Source organism: Nipponia nippon, unplaced genomic scaffold, assembly GCF_047370975.1.
Source record: "Nipponia nippon isolate SJK-2023a ecotype South Korea unplaced genomic scaffold, ASM4737097v1 scaffold_5, whole genome shotgun sequence".
Taxonomy (NCBI): Eukaryota; Metazoa; Chordata; class Aves; order Pelecaniformes; family Threskiornithidae; genus Nipponia; species Nipponia nippon.
The window spans coordinates 21,933,348-21,955,291 of NW_028262369.1; the positions used below are offsets into that span (position 1 = coordinate 21,933,348).

General features: G+C 52.0%; 2 protein-coding genes across 2 annotated transcripts in view; one reads left to right on the forward strand and one right to left on the reverse strand.

Moving 5' to 3' along the window:
- Positions 1 to 14,259, forward strand: part of GNG12 (G protein subunit gamma 12) — a 29,567-nt gene extending 15,308 nt beyond the window's left edge. Inside the window, exons 4-5 of the mRNA XM_087731807.1 lie at positions 10,086 to 10,194; positions 11,359 to 14,259. Of these exons, the coding sequence (XP_087587933.1) occupies positions 10,086 to 10,194; positions 11,359 to 11,484 (235 nt within the window). The 3' untranslated portion in view covers positions 11,485 to 14,259. The remainder of the gene's footprint in view (positions 1 to 10,085; positions 10,195 to 11,358) is intronic.
- Positions 14,260 to 17,297: 3,038 nt separating this feature from the next.
- Positions 17,298 to 19,464, reverse strand: GADD45A (growth arrest and DNA damage inducible alpha). Its single transcript, XM_087732239.1, has 4 exons — positions 19,284 to 19,464; positions 19,095 to 19,196; positions 18,804 to 19,017; positions 17,298 to 18,118 (listed from the first exon to the last, which is right to left on the reverse strand). The coding sequence occupies exons 1-4, from the start codon at positions 19,325 to 19,327 to the stop codon at positions 18,005 to 18,007; spliced, it is 474 nt and encodes a 157-aa protein (XP_087588365.1). The 5' UTR covers positions 19,328 to 19,464; the 3' UTR covers positions 17,298 to 18,004.
- Between the last annotated feature and the right edge of the window lie 2,480 nt (positions 19,465 to 21,944).

The window sequence follows — 21,944 nt, forward strand, 5'->3', positions numbered from 1 at the left end:
CAGAGGAGGGCAACAAAGTTGGTGAAGGGTCTGGAGCACAAGTCTTATGAGGAGAGGCTGAGGGAGCTGGGGTTGTTTAGTATGGAGAAGGGAAGGCTGAGGGGAGACCTTATCGCTCTCTACAACTACCTAAAAGGAGGTTGTAGCAAGGTGGGGGTCGGTCTCTTCTCCCCAGTAACGAGTGATAGGACGAGAGGAAATGGCCTCAAGCTGCGCCAGGGGAGGTTTAGGTTGGATATTAGGAAAAAATTCTTCACCGAAAGGGTGGTCAAGCATTGGAACAGGCTGCCCAGGGAAGTGGTTGAGTCTCCATCCCTGGAGGTATTTAAAGAACGGATAGATACGGTGCTCGAGGACATGGTATAGATGGACTTGGCAGTGATAGGTTAACAGTTGGACTTGATGATTTTAAAGGTCTTTTCCAACTTTGACGATTCTATGATTCTATGGAACTGCTCGTGTCCTCCTTTGCCCACTGTTTCCTTGCTGAATTTGAAGCCTGCCATGCCACCGCTTCCCTGCAGCCCCCGCGCCAAGGGCAGAGTGCGGAGGGCATTTCCCACAGCGCGGCTTCTATGGCTTGAAAAAGGAGATGCCTTAGGAACTTGCATTTGCAGATCAGCTGTAACTTTAGACTCGCGCCAACCCCCAGCTGTTGCCCTGGAAAACCAGAGGCTGAGGGTGCATTAAAGCGGTGTGCATCTTGTACGATTTTAGATGCCATAGTTTTTAGTGTTGTCATTTTGTGTTTTGTTCAGTCTCCTCTATTGATCTACAGTTTTGAGTTATTCAGCTTAAAAGCTATTTTACTTCAAAAGAAACAGTAACAAAATACCCTTTTAAACTTTTATTCTGCTGCTAGCTGGGGTTGGGAGCTGCAGTATAAACTGACTTTACATAACTGGAGCAAATAGGGAACTGTTTGCAAGGCAGAACTGCTGGGCGATTCCCAGGTGTACTTTAGCACTGATGATTTAATTACATTTCGCTCAGCACGTGGTTCGTTGTCAGTCATGGATCTACAGGAGTAAAAAAGATACATTGGTGTTTAATTGTCCTGGTTGGAGCTACAGTTCAATGCCCAGCCGCGTACCTGCTGAGGCTGCTGTTCTGAGGGCCTGCTGCATTGTAACCCCGGTACCTGCAGCTGGCAGAAAGAAAAAGGACAAAGCCTTGAAAAATAGGGTAGAAAAACTTAGGGAAGAGGGAAGCTAGGGAAGAGAAAAACCTAGGAAGAGGGGCAGCTCCACCTGTTTGTAGGTGTTTCTGTTATTTATAAGAAAGAAAAAAAAAAATGCAGGTGTATGGCCTGCATGAAATGCACTGGAAGTTTCATGTGTTTTACTCTTAGTGGTTGAACCTTTGCCTGGCAAAGTGTGGCTGGTGAGCATCTTCCTCTTTTAAACAAACCTAACTCTTCAGTTTTCTGTGCAAAAAGGTATTTTCCCCAAAGGGTGAGCTAAGCCTTCCCACTGGCATATTTGCTCCATGCGTTTGTTGACTCTGCTGTTAATTACAGAGCCCTAGCCCAGCATGTGCCTCTGCAAGCCTGCGGTACCTGGGGAGGGCAGGCAGCCTTGCTCCCTCCCGTTGTTATTAGTACCTTTCTCATGATCATTCTTTTCACTTCTGACAACTTTCAAACAGAGCAGGGGTAGGGAGGAACAGTGAAAAAGGGCAGGAGGTGACGAGTGCATGGTAGTGTGTACCGTGGTGTTTCGTGGGCTGGACGTTGGTCTCCTCTGCGGGAAGCCGTGGGGTCCCGGCGGGGTTAATGGCTGCTGCAATGGAAACTGTTCTTCCAGTTGTCCGTCTCACGGCACCTTTCTGCTCCTGCAGCCTCCTTGTATTAAGAAGGCGAAATTCAAAGCTGCATGATGTGCTTGGGACTGAAAATAAAGAAAGATCATCCTGGCTCACTCAAGAAACACAGTGCTGTGGCGGTGGCCTTGCAGCTGGGGGGACCGAAGGGCAGGGTTGTGGGGTGGTGTAGCTGGAGAAGGCAGACAAACCTGCGAGCCCCTCGCTAGCCGACATGAAGCACAGGCATGAAAGCTTCCTTGTTTTATTAGACCAGCCAGCACAGCTGGAAAAAACATACCCGCTCTGTTTTCAAACATAGCTGTTCATGTTTTCAGAGCACTTTCTGCAGAAAGGCTTTGCCTTGGTCACGATGGCCAGAGAAGGCTGTTGGTGGGACTGATTATTTTGTCTCTTTTTAGGGTGTGAGTCAGAGACAAGTGAGAGTTGCAGCCATGCCCGCAGCTGCTCTGGGGCTAGGGAATCTCTGTCATTGTCAGCCTCGGGTCTGGCAAGCCCTCATTCAGTGCTATCACTTGCGGGGCCGAGGTTGTCACTCGCTGTGTGTTCCTACAGCAGCGGGCGCAGCTGGCCCCCTGCTCGCCTCCTGCCTAGAATGGCACAAGATCACACCAGCCGTGTTTTGTCTTAGGTGGTGAACTGAAAAACTTGTTGGAACTTTGGTTTTGATCCATTTAATAGAGAATGAATAGTTGTGACTGTGAGTGCTGGGGGACAGGAAAAATCCTGCTGAGAAAAGTGATGGGGTGAGTTTGGCTCTCGGGGTGTCTTTGGTTTTGGCTGAGGGCTGCCTGTTGAGCAGTGAAGGCTTGTTTCCCAGAAATTGGAGCAGTGCTCTCCCCGACTGAGTGGTCTTTTCTTTAGAGAGTGATTTAATTCTCCTGGGAGACATCCCTGGAGACATCCCTGCCCCAGAAAGGCCTGCCCCGGGCTCCGAGGGCACGAAATCTCAAGTTCTGCAGAACTGTGTACACCCCCGATATAGATCTGCAGTTTTATGCAGTTTGTTGCTGTTGTTTGAAATCAAGTGTATCCTACGAGAAATCCTGTGGCTCGAGATGGCCGCAGCAGCTTAGTTAATAGGGTAGGTTGCCAGGAACTCGGAGGGAAAACAGTATTATTGGGCGATGACCTAGTTGTTTGTAAATCTCTCTGTAGAAGAGATTTAGTAATCTTAGGAGGACTATTAAAGTAATGCTGCTTATGTTTGTTTGAAGATGAGGAAACACAGCAATTTAATTTCAAATGTTATGGTGTTTTGGTTGTTTTTTTTTTTTAAAACATCTAATTTATTAACAAAGCTAACCAGCTGGGAAAATAAGCACTGAAACTTTCCTAATGAGGTCATTCATGTACGATTGGAAGGCACTCCAGAGAAACTCCAACCTCTCCAGTGGCAAAAGGGGTTTTGGGGCTGTGGCTTGAGGGTGGGGAAAGGAAGGCTGAACAAAGTCAGCCTAGGCTTGCCCCAGCGAAATGAGAAGAGAATGGTTTATCATTTAATTTTGCAGTAATTGTTTTTTAACCTTATGTCTTGAAAATGGTACTAAAATTAGAGGAATCAGCAAATGTGGAACTGTCTTACTTCTCAGAGGTGCATGCATTACTTTATAAAAATAAATTGCTTTGGGTTGTTTGGTTTGTTGTTTTTTTTCACACCATAGTTTTTCAACATAGTAAGTGAAAACTGTGGGATCTGGAATGGGAGTTTGGGTTCAGTTTGTAGTGGATCCATGCTTCTTTTGTATCTATATGAAACGACTCCTTGTTATTCCAGCAATGATTATTTTAAAGTACTCGCAGTTTGGAACACACCAGCAGAGTTCATTATCAAATTCAGCAGCTGCATTCATCAGCTCTAACAGTGCGTGTTGAAGGTTCTTGGTTGGAAGTCTCATTTTTCACGACCATCTGAGCCTGTTGGGTATGGGGAAGCTTTTGCAGCTGTGTCCGTCTTCTGTGGGTCCTTCTGGGCAGTACCTGCGCGGCAGCGAGGCTGTTGGGTTCAGTGTGCCTGTGTCTGTTCCATGAGTCAGTTGGCCACCTTGGCCCCAGGGTCCTGCAGAGGTTCTGGCCAGATGCCCTCTGATGATAGTGATGAGGAGGTAGGGAGAGTGGGGTGAACGCAGTACTCTGATCCTGTGGTTTTATTCTGATGAAAACCGAAACCCCCCAGAAGGTAGGGTTTTCTGATTTCTCACTGTATTCTTTGCAGAGTAAATTTCCCAACGTAGCCAATAGTCTCATATCTATTATCTTTTCTTGAGAGTACTACCTAAACATGAGAAATTCCTTTTAAATTCCTCTTCTACCATTTCAGTTCCACGTAGCCAAGACACTGTTTTGTATTGGCACATCTCCCACTTGGTGTCTGTGGACTCGCTCTCCATCAGGAGCAGGGTCATTTTCCTCCACTGCTGATGGTGCAGGAGGACTTCTTACAGGGATTACAATCCCATGGCAAGAATGTCCTCCAGATGTGGCATCAGCACCTCTCCTAGGGCCCGGAGAAGGGTTGCTGATATTCTCAGCGAGTGGTGCCTTGCTTCGGGCACCTAGGCATGGCGTTGCCTACCTGGGAGCAATGTCTGCAACCCCGCATTGGGTGCCAGGGTGGGAGTCACAGCAGCGAGCAGCCCTGGGGGCTGTGGTGGGGGGACAGGGGGAGGCACTGCCTGCACGGGTGATCCCATTTACAAATGAGTTAAGCCTCATTTATGTGTTGAGCAGAAGTCCCAGTTGGACTCTGCAGCCTAAGCGAGTGCCAGGATTAGGCAAGGAAACCCAGATCCAGCAAAGCCCCCAGTCTGGTAGTTCCCTATTGCAGTCAATTGCTTTGAGTGGGAAGGAGTCTCAAAATTTGGGCTTGAATGTATTAATGGCTTTGAGCAGAACAGGACCCAGGTGTGATTTCTGTGTGTCGGAAGGGGGCTGTGGCAACAGAGCAGCTGTCCCCCTGCCCCCTTCTAATGGCACGCCAGCAAAGGCAGGAAGCGTTGAACAAAAGCCACAAAATCTATGTCCTTTTTAATTTCCTTTCTAGGAACTCTAGCTTAACAATTAGCCTTGGAATAATTAAATTCCTCAAATTATCAGGTTAAATACCCCAAAAGTCTAGTAACAGAAGACTCTATTATGTTTCTAAATGCTATTTGAAATGAGCAGACGGTGCTGTGGAGTGGAGCCTGCTTGCGTTATCTATTGGATCTGAGGTTACAGCTCCTTGGGCAGTCCCGGTGTGCCAAGATGTGCAGGTCTCCAGGCTCCATTTGTCTGGCAACAGCATCACAAAATCATGTGGCAGGTTTACCAGCAGAGCTTACATGTGTCCTGGCTCAGGTGCTGCCGTCAAGAGCCACGGGTGCTCCAGCTTCGTCCTTCTCACTGCCTCCGGTGAGCAGCTGGTGGAGGTCAGGATCCGCGTGCAGGTCTGCTGCAAAGCGGCCCGTGCTTCCAGGGCCAGCGGGACCTGCAGCAGTGCTGGAGGAGATGGAGGCTCCCTGTGGCCATCGTGTCCCCCGCTCTGTGGCACCAAGCCCTGGATGTGGTCCTGACCCTGACAATTCACATCAGCTAAAACATGGCCTGCTCCTTGAGATGTGAGGTAATTCTCCTGATTTTATAAAAATCTGCTTTTGTGTTGGTGGCGAAGCCCACAGTGCGTTCCTGCATTGCCTGGTGTGGTGTAAGCCTCTCCGGCTTGTTGAGTTGGCCATCGCTGACTTGAACTGGAAAAGATCTTGTCGGTGTCATGGCACTGCAAGGCTTATGTCAGAGGTGGTTAATGCACCATGGCCTTTGCCTTGAATTCCAGGGAGTTTTCACTTTGTATTTTACAAATACTATGACATGCATTCAACCTACACCTCTCATCATCACTTACAATGAGAAACATGCTCCAAGTAGCTTGCCCTTTCCCAGCAATAAAGCAAAACGTCTGACTATTAAACCTTTATGAACAGATTTATGACTATTTCCAGACAAATGTGTTTATGCTGTGTCAGTCAGCACTCCTTCTTCTCTTGGGTAATTCGCAGACTGAATCGCTAAATGTGCCATTAAAATGCACTTTAATATTTGGGTGCTACAAATATTAGTAATTCGGGATGCATACATTGTGTACTTGCTGTAGGATGTTACAGCTCCATGATTAGCAATAACTCGACTGTAATACGGTGGATCTGGGTTAGTAACTGAGAGTTTGTGTTGTGATGTTGATACAGAGGGTATTTCAGACAGCTGTGCATCTCTAATTCTCCTCCTCACAGCCAAAGCATGCAAAGACTTCACACCTCCCTAGAGCAAGCACCGCTCCCAAAACTCTGTACCCACGGCCGTGCCCAGTAAGTAGTTGGCGGTGCTGGGAGATGGTAGCCCTGCTCCCGGCCTTGCCTGGTCCTGCACGGTCACAGCTGTGCCTCAGCTGCCCTGCGCTGACTCATGGTTTGGCTTTGTCAGCTCCTGCCTCATCATGCATGGATTAAATGAGGGCTGGAGGAGGCTTGCAGGGCTGGGGGATGAGCTGCTTTCACGCAGACAGTCCTGGCTCGTTTCCTTTGTGCCACTCTGAATGCAGCACTGGAGCGGTGGGGCAGTAGGTGCCTAGTGAGGATGAGTGCCTGTGTCTTCGGTTAGGGCAGTGCCATAGAGGGAACGCTGCTTCACAGAGGAAAAATCCTGTTGGCTTTTTTTAATTTTACATTAAGTACCTTCCATGGGTGGTAAGCAGTAAATCATGTGCAACTCAGTCCATAGGTGACCTCTCTGGAGCATAGCGGGAAATTTTGGGGCGGTGAGGGGCTTGTGGGGAACTGGGGCAGTGGATGACTGCTACAGACTGAGGCTCAAGTTACTGACCCAGCTATTGCGGAGGTGAAGCAACCACAGTTTACAAGCTGTCCTCCTGCACAGCCGGGATGAGTCAGCCGGCAGCGTGTGCTGCCAGCCTGGCCTCCTCGGCCTCCGTGTCACGGGCGTCTGCTCTGCTCAAATTTCCTCAGCTTTGCTGCAGCTTTACTTGTGATAGCTGCACACAGAAACCCTGGGTGGAAATATTTAGAGGAGCGGAAGGTAGGCGCTTCAAATGCAGCCCTGAAAAGGCCGGTGCCTCACCTGCTGCAAAGCGCTTGCTCGGAGCTGTGATCTCTGAACTGGCACATGTTTAAAGGTTCTAAAATTACAAAAGACCTGTGATTTGCCCGAAATAGGTCATTTGGAGTATATGCAGCATTTAAACCAGTTCTGGGTATCATGCTCATCTCCTGCTCCTGGATGCAAAGAGTTACTGGGAAAGTAGGCCAGTGAGCTAAAGAGGGGGCTGTTATATGGCCACTCAGATTCATGCAGATTGGAGAGATTCATGAGTATGCTCTTAATATTTGTTTCAGGAAATAAGTTTTTAGTGATACCTGATAACAGTCCCTCCTACTTGCGTGTGAGCAGGCAGCGTTACGTGCTGCTTGGCAATTACTCTGCTCAAAGCCATTGCGAGGAAAGTCCCCCCGCGTCCTGCTGCCGGCTGTTCCCCAGCTATGGCAGCATCCCCGCGCTGCTCTCGTTGCAGCTCGGCCGCCGAGTGTGGCCGGCGTTCGCTCTGCTCTGCAATGCTGCTTGCCACATGCAGCCTGATCCTGCTCTCGCTGGGCTTTGCCGTTACTGGTGCGGATGTAGCTGGGAAAAACAGCAGGTTGCTTCATTTGCGATTCACTGCTGGGATGTTAGAAGAGCGGCAGAAGTCAGCTGTGAGCTGTAAAGCATGAAATACCAGTTAGCACGCCACTTGCAGTACTTCTCACCGGTAGATTGCAGGGCTGCAGAGGAAGCTGAGTGCGCTTGGTGCTGCGGGAGCACAGGCCAGTGAATCGCTCCTAATAGAAAACACCGAGGATGCTGTGCATGGGGTGCTTGCTGCTGGCTGTGCACGGTTCCCGGCCAGCAGAAAGCATCCACGGGTGCCTGCGCTACTGTTGGAGGAGAGCTGGGCAGTGTACCGCAGCATTCTGCGGGCATCCCACATCTACCGTGGGTGCTGTCCGCCGGGGCGGGCTGTATTGGCCTGGCACGCACCAGGGAGTGAACTTCAAACCCAGGCCTTGTTTCTGCAGAGGGAGAGAAAAACTTTGGAAATCTGGGCCCTGCTGAGCAGCCTAGAAATGATGGCACGTGCCGAAATGGGGACCTCGTGCAAAATGACGCTGCTCCCAGCTGGCTGGGCAGGCATGAGCACCGGCTGGAAAAACAGCACTTCTACCCAGGCTGAGGCATGAGAAACCTGAAGCCTACAAGAAAATGCTGTATGCAGCACTTGGAAAGGTCACATGTAGCTACATTGGACTCAAGTCCCTGTAATGCAATAAATGATTTAAGCACAGCACCACGGAGCCAATTATTCTCGTGGATCTGTGGAAAACAAACGGCAGGGTTTGTGTACAGTCCCGCTAGAGATTGCATGCAAGGATTGGCACAGAAAGGACAGTTTCACAGGCTGGGGCTGTCCCAAACCAGCTGCTCTTTGAACCTCTGGGTACCTGAATAATTTAGCAATAAGCTCTTTGCCGCTGCAATGCCTGTAGAGAGATTCTTTTCAACGTGATGCTGCACAGTCCTCAGCCCTTCCCTGCTCCTGCTGCTCCATGCGTGGGTAGTTTCCTTCCAGCAGCAGCAGCAGCAGTTGCATGGCTACACGGGATGAGAAACATCTGGGGATGCCAGGAGCATGCAGCAAGAAGGGTGCTGCAGGGAGATGGGGCAAGGTGGCCTTCAGCGTGGCATGGGTGAAGGGACAGCTCGTGGTGGTCCAATAAGCCAGGGCAGGCTCAAACATGCCATATGAGTTATGTACAGCTGAAGAGCCTGAGGTTTTCTGGGACCACCCGGAGGTTAAGACCTCCAGATCCCGAGTAGTGTAAATGCCAGTGGAGCACTGACTTACAGCGCGCAATTAAGCATACTTTTTTAGACGTAATGAAGGAACCTCATTCAGGTCTTTGTTGCAGAGTGCCTGCAGCAAAGCTGCTCAGGGACAGCAGTACCAGCATCAGCAAAACTAACCCTTAACTGTTTACTGGTGCTGCCTGTCCTCTTGGACCTGGTCTTGAGTCAGAGCTGGCATGCAGGCTGTCTTCCTTGTCTGGATAGGGTTGCCCACGTACAATCCTAGTTCACTCCTTGCTCTTTGGTGGTGTCGGGAGCATGTCTTCTTCCCTGTGCCAGCTCGCAGGGAAGCACATGGCATCCTGGCATGGACTGGGCCCGTAAGCTGGCAGCACGTGCTGCCTTCGTGCCGCTTGTGGGCATCCCGCGGGTAGCTGCAAGTGAGGGCTCAAGCTGCAAAAGCTGTGCTTGAATTGCTGCCGGACTGGCCAGCTGAGCCTGGTGCAGAGCATCCTCCCTTCTCGCTGGACACCATCCAACCGCCGGCCCCATGTCAGGATTGATGCTTTGCATTCTTACCCAGAGAAGGAAAGTCCCGGAGCTGCTTGTTTTTTTTCCGCCATCCCCCCATATATGGCCACATGGGAGCAGACAGCAGCCGGGAATGCATCTCTGAACTTTGCCTTCTTGTTTTCCTTTTCCTCTGACGTGTCGTAAAGCTGCTGCTGGGCTGCCACAGACCTGCAATGCAGCCTGTCCGGAGCGAGCTGGAGGAAGCGGAGAGGCCAGGCCGGCACGGCCGATGTGTCCGCGCCTCTGCCCATCCTCCTCGCTGCAGCGGGCTCAACAGAGGGGCAGTAACTGGCCATGAAATCCTCTTCTGCTTGCGAGAGGGAGAGGAGAGGACACTCCTCGTCCCCAGTGCTCGGGCAGGCGGGCGGCAGCTCTCCTCCCTCCCGGCCCCACCTGGGGCAACCGGCCCTTCCCATGCAGCAGGATCCGTCCCACCGCAGGGCAGCGGCTGGTGCAGGGACTGACCATGTTGCATCCAGCCCCTGTGCAAATGGCAGGCATAGGGGTGGGCACACAGTGCGGTGCTGGCTGCCCTCCGGCTTGGGAAAAGTACGAGTCGATAAACCCGTATCACCTATTAACACAGGAAAGAGTGAAGGAATAGGATGCACAAGAGCTCAATCCATTTTTTTCTGGGGGGTATTTTGGTTGCAGAGCATCGTTTGCTGAGCTGCTTCTCAGCTGACAAGTCCTGTTGTGTGAAATAATAATAAAAAAAAAAGGCACTTTTTGCAGCGTGTCACAGTTGCCTCTGTGTAAAAGCAGTTTAACATGCTGTGCCACCTCCTGGAAAAATAACCCGCTGTCTTTCAAAACAGAGCTTCACCGAAAATGTCTGGCAAAACAGCTAGCACAACCAACAACATAGCCCAGGCCCGAAGGACTGTCCAGCAGTTAAGAATAGAAGCCTCAATAGAAAGAATAAAGGTGAGAGCACATCCTTCTTCACCCCTCTTTTTTTCCTGTTTGTTTTCCCCCTTCCAGATGTAGGGTGATAAGATAAGGGAGTGTGTGTGTGCATGTGTGTGCCCATAGTTCATTTCCCGCCCCCCCCCATCTCTGAACATGACATTTACGTTTCAGCCCAACAAATCTGAATAAATCTAATTCTTGTGGCCACTTACCAGCAGTATCCTCAGGTAGCTCCATGTTTATGGACTTGTAGGAGAACCAAAGCAAAATACGAAGTGCAAATCAAATGTGTGAAACAGAAGGCAGGTATCAGTTTCCAGTTTCATGCATGTTGTGTTAATTGATTTTGTTCTACTCTTCAGCTGGCTGAATACTACGTCTGCAAGGAAGGTGAATGTGTAGGGACATTATTAAAAAAAAAAAGAAAAAAAAAAGAAAAAAAAAAGAAAAAAAAAAAAAAAAAAAAAAAAAAAAAAAAAAGAAGGTAGCAGAAACTGGATTCCTTTAACTTAAGGCAGGAAAGAAGCCAAACTTTTTTTCCAGCTAGCAGGGATAGGATATTGGCTACACCAGTAATGTTGCCTTTCGGCAATATTACATTTTCGGCAACTGGCCCTTTGTCAGGCTGCTTGAATTGCTGCCCAGCCCCTTTTGAAGGCCAGTAGAACAAATGTCCAGATTGACGGAGCAGCAGTGCCCTTCCTCAGGTGGCGGGGGTCAGGAGCGGGGCTGTGCGAGGAAAGACCCTGCACTGGGTTCCTGAAACGACTAGTCATCTGAGGACACTTCTGTTTACTGTCCCCAAATTTATAGATGAGAAGTTCCTCATTACGAGCCTACTGTATTATTTTGAACCTTCTCCTGTTTGTTTTTAGTCTTCTGTAGAAGCCGTGTAGCAGCCGAGCGGTACTTTTGCCTGGTGTCGCAAACTAACCCCACAGAGCACCGGGGTCCATCCTTTTCTCCTCCCTGCAGATAAAGCCGGAGCGAGCCAGCGGCAGCATGTCTTCGCAGGAGGCTGGGCCCCAGAGAGCGTGTTGATGTCTGAGCACCTCTCCCGTCGCACGCAGGGACTTTGCACCTGTCAGCAGCTCTCAGCATGTTTGATCATGTTACTAGTTACAGAGAAATACCATTTTACGTTTGTTTGTTTGTTTTTTTCCCCGCTGTTTTCTGCAGGTGTCAAAAGCATCGGCAGACCTAATGCTCTACTGTGAAGAACATGCAAAGAAAGATCCGTTGCTAATGGGCATACCTGCTTCTGAGAACCCTTTCAAGGACAAGAAGACCTGCATTTTGTTATAGGAGAGCAGCAGCTCCTCCGTAGCCCTCCTGGGCAAAGCCAGCCACTGGCGGGCGTATAGGCAAATACTCTGTAAGGTACCAGCTATTAACTGTGTAAGAGCGGCCGTTCTTTTACCAAGCGTATAAACGATTTCTTAAGCTTTCTAAAGCATTTTTTCTGTTCCCTATCTTTATTAGGAAGCAAGGTTTCAAACTGAATTAACTTCTTTCTTGTCCAAAGGAATGGGATCTCGGGCATCGAGCCTGCAAGCGCTGCGCCGGCGTCCCCGAGGTGGGACGGACAGGGCGAGCCAGGGGTCTTGTCCTCTGCAGGATCAGGTCCCAGTTTCACTTTTCAAGTTACACAAACAAGACCAAAGTTGCCTGAGCTTTGCTGACAGAGCAGAGGCAAAGGTGTAGAAACGTGATTGAACATCACTGGTTTTACATTTTTTTAAATTATGTATGCGGGGAGGGGGAGGTGTACCTGTGTTGGTAGCGTGTGTTTATGCACAGACACATTTCGAAGTGCATTATCTAGCAAAAGCTACGTTGAAAAATTATTGTAGCAGCTTCTGGTGAACTCCAGGGAGCCATGCCTGCATCCTTCCTTACGTTGGCTTCTCTTGACAGAGGTTTTTTAAGTGTAAAATCTGAAGTGTCAAGAATCAGAGATCTGCGGATTTCTTTTCCTGCTTTTTAAGAGGAGTTGAAAAAGCAGAATTTTCAGCTTTGATTCTGCTTCTCTGAATTATCTTCTCTAATTAAAAATCTGTGTTAGTCTAAAAAAACCCTGTCAAAAGAATCAAAGACTCTGAGCTAGTACTGCCCTGGCTTTGTGCTGAGCTGGAGGCATGGTTCTGTCACTTGAAGTCCCAGTTATATTTTGTGCAGGGAGTCAGAATTTGACTCTTTTAAATTCATTTTTAAAGGGGAAAAATGCCAAATTATATCCAGATTGTAGTTATGCAGATATAATTGGAGGGCCTTTCCATCAAGTGATTTTATATATACACATAATAAAAAAGTCTTTCTCTGTGTGTGCGTGTGTATATATATATATATAAACTTTAGTAGTATATTTATACAAACATTGCATATTCACGGAAAACTGAAGGGATTGAAAATAATACTGACTTCAGGTGGCTACAAATGTCTGTCTTTGTAGCTGGTGGTTCAGAGGCTGAAGTTGTGATCTGCCATAACCGTGCGTTTCTGTAGTGATATTTACAGAATTTATTAACCACTTGTAATTTACTGTCTTACGTTGCATATTTGTCATTTCTATATTAAATTATATACACACTATTGATATATATTGAGAAATTATAATTTGTTTAACAAGCCTCTTTAACAGAGTTCAAAAATCGACATACAAGACTGATAGAAAATTGTACTGCTTATTCTGTGCTTACATGCAAATTATTTTTATAATTAGAGTATTTTTCTAGTGACAATTTAAAAAACAATAATGTAGATCCACATTAATTTTTTTTTTACTGTGTTTGTGTCTATCATTTTATATCATGTTAAAAATAGTAATTAACTTAGTTTGAGTATGCAAGACTGTACCTGTTGAGAGAACTCCAGCTGTGCTCAGAAGTGTGCAGGCAGGTACGTGGGGCACGGGGAGGGTAAATAACCTCGTGGTGTTGCCTGAATGTTGTTCTCCCATCAATCTGTTGTCCCCATAGTAATCTGCATTTTTATTTTGTTAGAGCTCCCGGCCCCCCTGCCCCCCCCAATCACCTGTGTAGCTGCAGAGATTGTCTGGCTTTTTCTCTATTGTCTGCCCTTAAATAAAGCCTGCAGCAGGGACTGGTTGGTGATCCAGCCGTGGGGGCCTGCCGGCACTCTGCCCTGAGCTGGAGCTTGGCCACCTCCCGTCATTCCCACCCATCACGCCGCGTCCATAGCGGCATGTAACTCTGTACTTTCTAACAAAGAGCTTCTGGCACGTTCCTCAGGCTCGCTCTGTCACTCGTCTCCTACGAACACACTGGCATTTGTCAAGCCAATGTCGAGCGTGTCCTGGCTGTGGCCGTGGCTCTGTCCCAGCCCAGCAGCTGGGCTAAGTGTATTTTCCAACTTTTTCCATGCAATTTTGACATCCTTGCAGCATTGGGGCAAGATTTATGCCAGCATCTATTTCACACTTGCTTACACATCCAAAGAGCAAAAGGATTGATTGTAGGTGGCCATGGTCACGTTGGTGATCAGAGGCATAGGACTAAAAACACCATGCCAGGTTTTTTTTCAGGTGCTTTCTCAGTTTTAGGTAGAAGACTTGAGATCATCAGCTAACTCAGCACCACGCAACTGCCTGCTTCTGATGACGTTTAGCATATAGATTTTCGGTAAACTCTTTATTTTTTAAATGCAATATATAGGGACATGCGAAAGCTCAAGTGGTTACATTTGCACTTTGCTCTTTTGCTATAAATACTCCCGTGAAAGAACAGGAATTGTAAAATTCGGGGGAAATACAGACTCTGCTGTAGTAGAATGAAAAAGGAGAAACGAGACCATCTGCATCCACAGCTGCTTGGGGAAACCCACAGAGGCAGCATGGTGGGGTGGTACGGTGATGTGGTGTGGCAGGGCGGCACAGCCATGCCACGCGGCATCACCATGCTGCCCCTCTCTTTTATATCAAGTGAACACAGTACTACTCCAGAATGGGTATTTATTCTTTTTTTTCCCCCATAAATTAAGCAGCCAGCTTGTTGTTTGTGTTTTTTCTCTGTATTTTTCTAATTTGACTTAATGCTGTGTTGCATTAAAGGGAGAAGGGCTGTTTGGTGTCTTGGAGACTTGACTCTTGCTAAAATAGCCCCTTGCTGAAACATGTCTGTTTTCTATGCTCTCAGTTTATCATCATTCATTTTCCTTGGCCTCCTGGAGCTGGTGAGCTGCAGAGGCTGGACTCGCTGCTGCTGTGCTGGTGCATTGCTAGGTGTTTCCATGGGAAGGGTGGTGATGGGGTTGGGATGGGAATGGCCTGGTGCAGGTGTGACCAGAACCCCCTGCTCCTGACCCCTCCTAATCTGCCAAGGGTCCCCAAAAGAACCTGGCTGTCCCCATAGCATTGGGTGACAGCAGGACCGGTCTTCTGCAGCCCCCAGGTGGGATGGCTAGGATGTGCCTACTGAGACCCTCAAGCGTGCCTGCAGGTAGTATTTAAGTCTTGTCTCAGGTAGGACCTGTTCATATCAAACCGATGGGGCTCAAAGGGGGAAAAAAGGAGATCGCGGAAGATCTGCTCACAGTTGTTCTTGGCTGGGCATTGGGGGGGTTTTATTTGGGTGAGCACGGCCGCAGGGCTGAGAGCTGCAGGACACCTCGGCCTTGGAGCAGGGACAGAAGCTAGGTGTTCCTCATTTAAAAAAAAAAAAAAAAAAAAAGTTTAGATTATTATTAAAGACCCTTGGTAAAGCCTTGGTTCTGTTGGGGGGAGGTGATTTTTTTTTTCTTTTTTTTTCCTTACTTTCCACATCCTTTATCCCAGGGCAATCCTGACCCATCCCTCTTTTGGCTTAGCTCAGTGTGCCGGGTGCAGGCCTGTCATCCCCATCCCCAAAGCGCAGGTGTCCCTCCCCAGGGCCCCCTGGGGGCTGCGGTCCCCTGCGCGAGGCGCAGCCATTGCCCAGGGAGCCGGCAGGCCAGCTGGGCTGCTTCTCATGCTGTGCTTTGCCAAAAATGATCAGATTTTGCTTGAACTTGTCGCTCTTGTCTTGATGGTGTTTGGTTTTGAGGCTGCAGTGCAATTAAGCCCCAAACCAGCGCCCATTTTAAATGAGGGGTGCAGCGATCAGAGGGCAGAGCAGGATCTCAAGTCCAGCTCTCCAGGCCCTGCTCTGGCATCGGACGACATCCCATCGCTGCATGGAGCTACCACTTACTCCTCCTTTTGCCTGGTTATCGGAATTAACGTCCTTTCCGGTACGTGTTGTACGTCCTTCCCGCCTCTCCTGGCACCCTTCCTGCCTCTCCAGCAGCTGGTGCTTCCCTGGTGGGTGGGCGCTGCTGGGCTCCCGTCCGGCTTTGCCGTTTCTGGCTGCGGCTGCTCGCGGGGTCGGGGCCTCTCTTGCCTGGGCGTTTTTGGGAGGGCTTGGCACGTGGCCAGACAGGACCCCCCCCCTCCTCGGAGCTGGCTAGTTTTGGGGGAAAAAAGAGCGTTTGGGTGCACATGTGTGCTGGGCCATGTGTCCCCGGGGCCACCCATGGGTCCTGGCCACACAGTTTGTAGCCTGGAGAAGCCAGGAGTTCAGGGGGTTCTGCTCAAGGTTGAGCTCAGTGAAATTGCAAATGTTTGCAATTAACTTTAATTCCAAAAATGTGATTGAGCCACCCACCCTCTTTTACACTCTTAGGGAAGGGCAACAGAGAGTCTGTTGTACAACAGCAAAGGAGGGTAAAAGATCCCCAGAGCTGGATTTGCATGTGTTAGGTGTGGTTAAACTTTCTCTTCAATATCTTACATTTGTGCTGCTAAAGTAACTTGCAACAGAAAGAGGATTTTTTTAACTATGTGCGAATGGAGGCGAGAGCCAACAGATCAACTCTTGGGAGTGTATTTGCTGTTGAAATGCTGATGCTGAATGCATGCCATAGTAATGAAGCTAAAAATACTATGTTCAGAAAACTCCCATTTTGTGCAGCTACTGTGTCTGAGCCTGACGCAACCTCCTTGTTGGTGGCTGCTGCTGGGGCTCCCTGTGTTCTTCCCTCAGGCCCGTGCTGTGGTGGGCAGCGAGTGCAACTCCCGCGCAAGGCGTCCGTGGTCAGGAGCCCCTGCGTGCTGCCATGGGCCGATGGCAGCGCTGCTCCTGCGCCGTCTCACTCCCGCAGCCATCCCATGTCCCCAGGGGCCCAGGACGGTGCCTGCCCGGTCCCGAGCTACGTGCCAGAGACGGCACGAGGCCACTGCGGGGCAGGTGACGTGGCCTTGCAGCACCGCACGGGATGGGGACGGGCGGCCTCGTGCCGGAGCGTGCTGTCCCGTGCGTCTGGAGAGCGGGAGAACTGGTCCGGGCTCGCCACCTGGCTGGGCTGGCAGCCGCCAGCGGCAGCGGGGCAACCATCCTGCTGGGGCTGGGGACAAAGTGACCCCCCCCGTTGCCACTGCTGGGGCGCACGCGAGGGCTGTGGCAGCATCCAAGCCCGGTACCACGAGGCAGCGCGCTGGGGTGCGGCACAGACGTGCAATTAGGGAAGCCCCGATGTAGGTCACTGGCGTCTCTGCGGCCTCCCGCAGGCAGCGCGGCGGTGGAAGCACAGGCGGCACAGGGCTCTTGCTGGCAGCAAGCGGCGTGGGTGTGAGGGAGGCTGTTTTCCTGCTCTCTTGGGGCCTGGAGAGAGATTTCTGCCACAAGGAGTACAGCTTTTTGTGTGCCAGTGTAATTAAAAGAGGAGCCCAGCACAGAAACCCCCTAACCCTAGGGGGCACAGGCAGTGCTGGGGGTGCACAGGGTTGGGCTGACACCTTCCCAGGAAAGGAAACATCAGGTCAAGCTTTCCTCCTACACGGAATCAGGTTTCCCCACCTTCCAAGAAGACTCAGGCTCTGCAGGAGTGTCAGAGCCTCAAAAATAATGCTTCCTTTTTTTTTTTTTTTTTTAAACTCTGTTTAAGAAAAATAAATAACATCTCCACCATTTACTGCAGCACATCAGCTGCTTTTTCATTTAATGGCATGGCAGGAGCTAGGAATAAACCCACACAGGACCAGTGCAACAGGACCTTGCCCATGGCCAGAACAATGAAGCAGCTGCCAAATGAGCCCCTTTTGACTCTACACTAATGAACGGAGTAAGAAAATAACACCCAGTACAAAGGGTTGGAGTTTAAACTTTATTTCAAAAAAACCCAAAAAACAAAACAAAACCCCGAAAAACAAAACACTACCCAATTTCAAACAATTATATTAATGTAGCTGCTTTTAACAGCCAACTGTTAAAAGATATGTGGTTGCAGACCAACTGCTTAAGGGCATTCTGGTTCTCAAACCTCAGAGTATAAATAATTTTTTCATCAATATCATAAAATAACTTATTATATATCTTAGCATAAAAACTTGAGAATTAACATCCCAAAAATACAATAAAATTGTTTGTAAAATGTTTTGATTAACTTTTCTGCTCTGTAAGTATTTAAACCAGAAACTCTAAGTTGCACTTTAAAAAACCGTGAAGGGTGTTGGGCGTTTTCGGCGAGTAACCCGGCTGTGTGGCACCCCAGGCAGGGCTCGCTCCTCCGGCAACGCAGGCGCTGCTCTTCCCTTCGCTTCCACGCTCATCCCCATTGCTTCGGAGTCACTTTCCTTCAGTCCCACACAAGATGCGGTTCAACTTCAGCCTACCCCCTTGACATCAGTTTTATCTTTTTTTTTTTGTTGTTGTTGTTGTTGGTTTTTTTTTTTTCCCCTCCCCCCTCCCCTGTAATCCTTGTGCCAGGGCAGGGAGTTACTTCCTGAGCAACTGCTAAAAGTATTGCAAAACTTCAGTGCAATTCGGTTCAGTTCGTTTTCGGCCCGGCGCGGTCACCGCTCGGGGAGGTTAATCACTGGCACCCACTGATCCATGTAGCGACTCTCCCGGCAGAAGCACATCAGCTGACTCAGCGCTGGATCCTTCCACTGCGAGGCATGGGGGTTCTGGAAAGAGAGGAGAGAGCGTTGTAACAGAGAAGCAAAAACAACCCACAAAGAAAGAAAAAAAAAAAGAAAAAGCACAGCAGAAAACCCAGGAGCATGAATCATCTTAAATTGCCACTAAGGCAAACAAACAAACCAACGCCAGACCCATGCGAGGAGTTTTGCAGCCTTGGACTCCAGGGCAGTGGGAAAAGGAAAAAGAAGGGGAGGAAGGACAAAAAAAAAGGGGGGGGAGGTTTCCTTTGGGCCCTCGCGGGTCCGGTGGCACCCTCTCCGTGCCGGCCCGCTTGCCAGACGCGGGTCCGAGCCCAGGCGAGGGCCGCCGCCGTGCCCAGGCGCGGTCAGTCCCGGTTTTACCAAATGACATTTTGAAACTGTGCTCGGCTCCAGGCTTTGCAGGATAAAAGACATGCTCTGCACATTCATCACTGCTTACTGGACAGACGAGTTATGCCCTGCAGCCGGGCTGCCGCAGCGCGCCGGCTGCCCGCTTCGGGGGGAGCCGCCCGGCACCGGGGGGTCCCCCTGCGGCACCCCGCCTCCCCCGGGGACGGGGGGCGGCCGGAGCCGCCGGCTCAAGGCCTACGAGCGCGTCCTCGCCCACTCGCAGCGCGATGCAAGGCGCGGGGAAAGCCAGGGCAATGCTGCCAGGCGCGGGCGGCGGCGGCGCTCGGCCCCGGCTCACCGTCACCAGGACGCAGTGGAGGTCGGCGGGCGGCTCGGGGCCGGCGGCGGGCAGCAGGAGCTGGGCCAGCCGCGCTGGGTTGCTGACGCGCAGGATGTTGATGTCGTTCTCGCAGCAGAAGGCCTGGATCAGCGTGAAGTGGATCTGCAGAGCCGCGTCCCCCGCCTCCTCCTCGTCGGCCGCCAGCAGGCACAGCACCACGTTGTCCGGGTCCCTGCGGGGACAGCCGCGGTCACCGGCGGGGAGGGGGGAAACACCGGGGGATCGCGGGGGGGGGGGGGGGTCACTCACACGTTGAGCAGCTTGGCGGCCTCGTAGACACCGAGGGTGAGGCTCCGCTGGCTCAGCGCCTTGCTCAGCACCTCCTCCAGCGCGTCCCCCGCCTGCTCCATCCTGCCGCCGGGACAAGCACAGACAGGCCTCCAGTCACCCGGGGCCGACACCCCTCCGCGCCCCCGCGCCCCGGTACCCGTACCGTACCTCCCGGCGGTGCGGTGGTCCCCAGGCAGCTCCTCCAGAGTCATAGTGCAGCCGCGGGGAGGTGCCGGAGGTGCCGGTGCTGCCGCTGCCGGTGCTGCCGCTGCCGCCCGCCCCACTCCGCTCCGCTCCGCTCCCTCCGCGCCGCCGCCGCCTCTGCGGCACAAAGGCGCCCCCCGGGCGTTATCCGACCCGCGACCGGCCAACCCGCGCCGGCCGAATTTGCATACTTCCCTCCCATTGGTTCATGCAAATGAGGTCGCTCCCCCTCCGCCGCCGAGACCGGCCGGCAGCCGCGGCGCGGGCGCGGGGTCAGGCCGGCCGGGCCGCCACGGGAACCGGCGGGGCGCCGGCTGCTGATTGGCCAAGGGAGGGGAGGGAGGGGCGTGGCCTGGGGAGAGAGTGGGGCGGGGGGTGCGGGCAGCACGCGCCGCGGGGCAGCGGAGCGCGGCCGCTGCGGGCAGCGCGTGCGCGGGGAGCGCTGGTTCGCCCCGCAGGAACGGGCAGGCGCCGGTCCCGGTGCGGAGCGGGCAAAGGCCGGGCTCGGCGGGGCCGGTCCAGCCGCCGGCTGCGTGCGGAGGTGACACACGTTCGTTCCCAAAAGCGTAAAAAGCTGAAACACGGATGTGAGCCCTGGCTGAGCGCGCGCCGGCCCGTGCCCCCCTGCCTGCGGCGCTGGGGAGCAGAGCTGGGCCGCGGGTCGGCGCAGCAGCCCGGGTGTCACACGATGGGCAGCGCCTGTGCGGAGCGAATGCACCGTTTTAAACGCCTCACCTGTGTTTTATTTTGCTAGGCCAGGCCGAGCCCCAGGCCTCTGGCTCGGTGCCGGCGGGGCCGAGCAACGCGAAGTTTGCCCACTCCTGCTGCGACGCAGGTGCTTCGCTGCCTGCCGTTTGCGTCGCCTGAGTCAGCGGCAGGCGTCGCCGATTAATGGTGATACCTGGAGATAACAGCTGGGAGCACGGGCTGTACCCTCGGAGAGAAGCCGCGGGAGCACCGCCAGGTCACGCGTTAAGCGAGGGCCAGGTACGTCCTCGCTGCAGAGGTCGTGCATCTCGCTCTGGCTTTGCAGTCAGTAGCGCGGGGCAGAGCTTGGCCTGGCAAAGCTGCGAACATCTTTCCGAACCGGGGCATTGTCAGGGCAGCCTGGCGCCGTCACCTGTCGGGCCTCCAAAGACCACATGTTTCCCTTTAAATTCACAGCTAGGATGAAGTTGTCCGTCTTCCCTGCAACCACAAAGAGTGCACTCTTGCTGTTCCCCTTCGAGTGAACGCCGGCACGCTCAGGAAATAACCTCACTAGCTCTTTAAAACCTCAGCACACAATATTGTGAAATATCTGGTACAGTCTGTAGCACTGGCAGCAGTGAAAGCAAACAATATTTTGACGCACGGTTTTCACCAGAAATGTGATACGGCAATCCCTCGGCATAATGCTACGAGCAGCATTTTGCAGTTCATGACAGCGCCGACGTAGCTGCGTTTATGCCAAGAGTCAGCTGGGGAGGTGGGAGGGACCCGCGGGCTGCAGACAGCGCCTGTCCGGAGTTGCACAATGTGATTTAGCCCACAGCCCTGGGGAGCATCTGCAATGCTGGGGACACGAGCAGGGGGGCTGCTGCCCCCACGTGCCACTGTCCTTCCAGGAGCTCACAGTTTCCTTCACACAGGCTCTGGCTTTCACATCTGCGGCGTCTCCTGGGACATGGTTTCTGCTCCGTGCGTCTGCTGTGGTATCTTTTGTTGGTTTTGAATTAGCTCCCCCTTGTCCTGCATGGGGGAGGTCAGAAGCAGGGCAAGACCTTTCCATCCGATCCCTGCCCGGGGTGGGGGTTACCCCAAGCCTTGCCTTAGAGGACACCCCACCACCTCTTGTACTACTCGGGACACCGGTGTTAGACCCAGAGGAGGCAAATAAGGCAGCAGAATCTTGAAATACGTGCTCTGTGTGTAGTAAACAGTGTAGTTTCACTTCCAGCCTTGCTGGCTGGGAAAGGTAGGGCGGCCTGTTGAGAAACCCCAAACTTTGGAGGCAGCCTCAGCAGCTCTGGCCCCCAGCTCACAGGTTAGCCGGGGCTGGCACGGCGCGTGCTTGCCGCGCGGATCAGCACCGCGGCTGCCGCTGTGTTTGGTCCGGTGCAAGGTCCCGCGTGCAGGTGATGTTGACGCCCAGCTGCTGGGTAGCCACATCACCCTCCTACGCGGGCCAGTGCTGCAGGCTGTGCAGCCCGACGGCCGCCAGGACACTGCCTGCACCTTGGGCTGGGGGGGCAGCAGCAGCACAGTGACCAGCACCTTTCCCGACGTGAGCAGTAAGGAAAGGCAAGCAGCAGCTCCGGCGCACGGCTGGTATGTCCGACAGCTGCAGCTCAGCGTGCATCCTTCTGCTGTAAGGAGTGATCTGTTCCCTCTCTCCAATTTGTCTTCTGCTAGGCCACATTATAATTTGCTGGTGAGTCACAGGCATTGCAGCCTGTGCTAATACTTGCAAGAAATACCTTTCCTGAGCGCAGTCTGAAGCCTGCGATAGTCCGAAGTCACAGAGTTATCCTGACTTACTGCACCGGCAGCGGGGACGGTGGTGTTTCAGCAGAGCCACCAGCGCACCAGGCCGTGCTTCACCGGCTGGCAGGCTCCTGCCCCAGAGCCTGCGCGTGCTGACCA

What these genes read in the sequence shown, in the direction of transcription:
- GADD45A (XM_087732239.1), bottom strand. Translation starts at nt 19,327, where the DNA reads ATGACTCTGGAGGAGCTGCCTGGGGACCACCGCACCGCCGGGAG. An exon ending in GACCACCGCACCGCCGGGAG is followed by an intron (nt 19,197 to 19,283) that starts GTACGGTACGGG and finishes TCCCGGCGGCAG; the next exon opens with GATGGAGCAGGCGGGGGACG. An exon ending in GCCGCCAAGCTGCTCAACGT is followed by an intron (nt 19,018 to 19,094) that starts GTGAGTGACCCC and finishes CTGTCCCCGCAG; the next exon opens with GGACCCGGACAACGTGGTGC.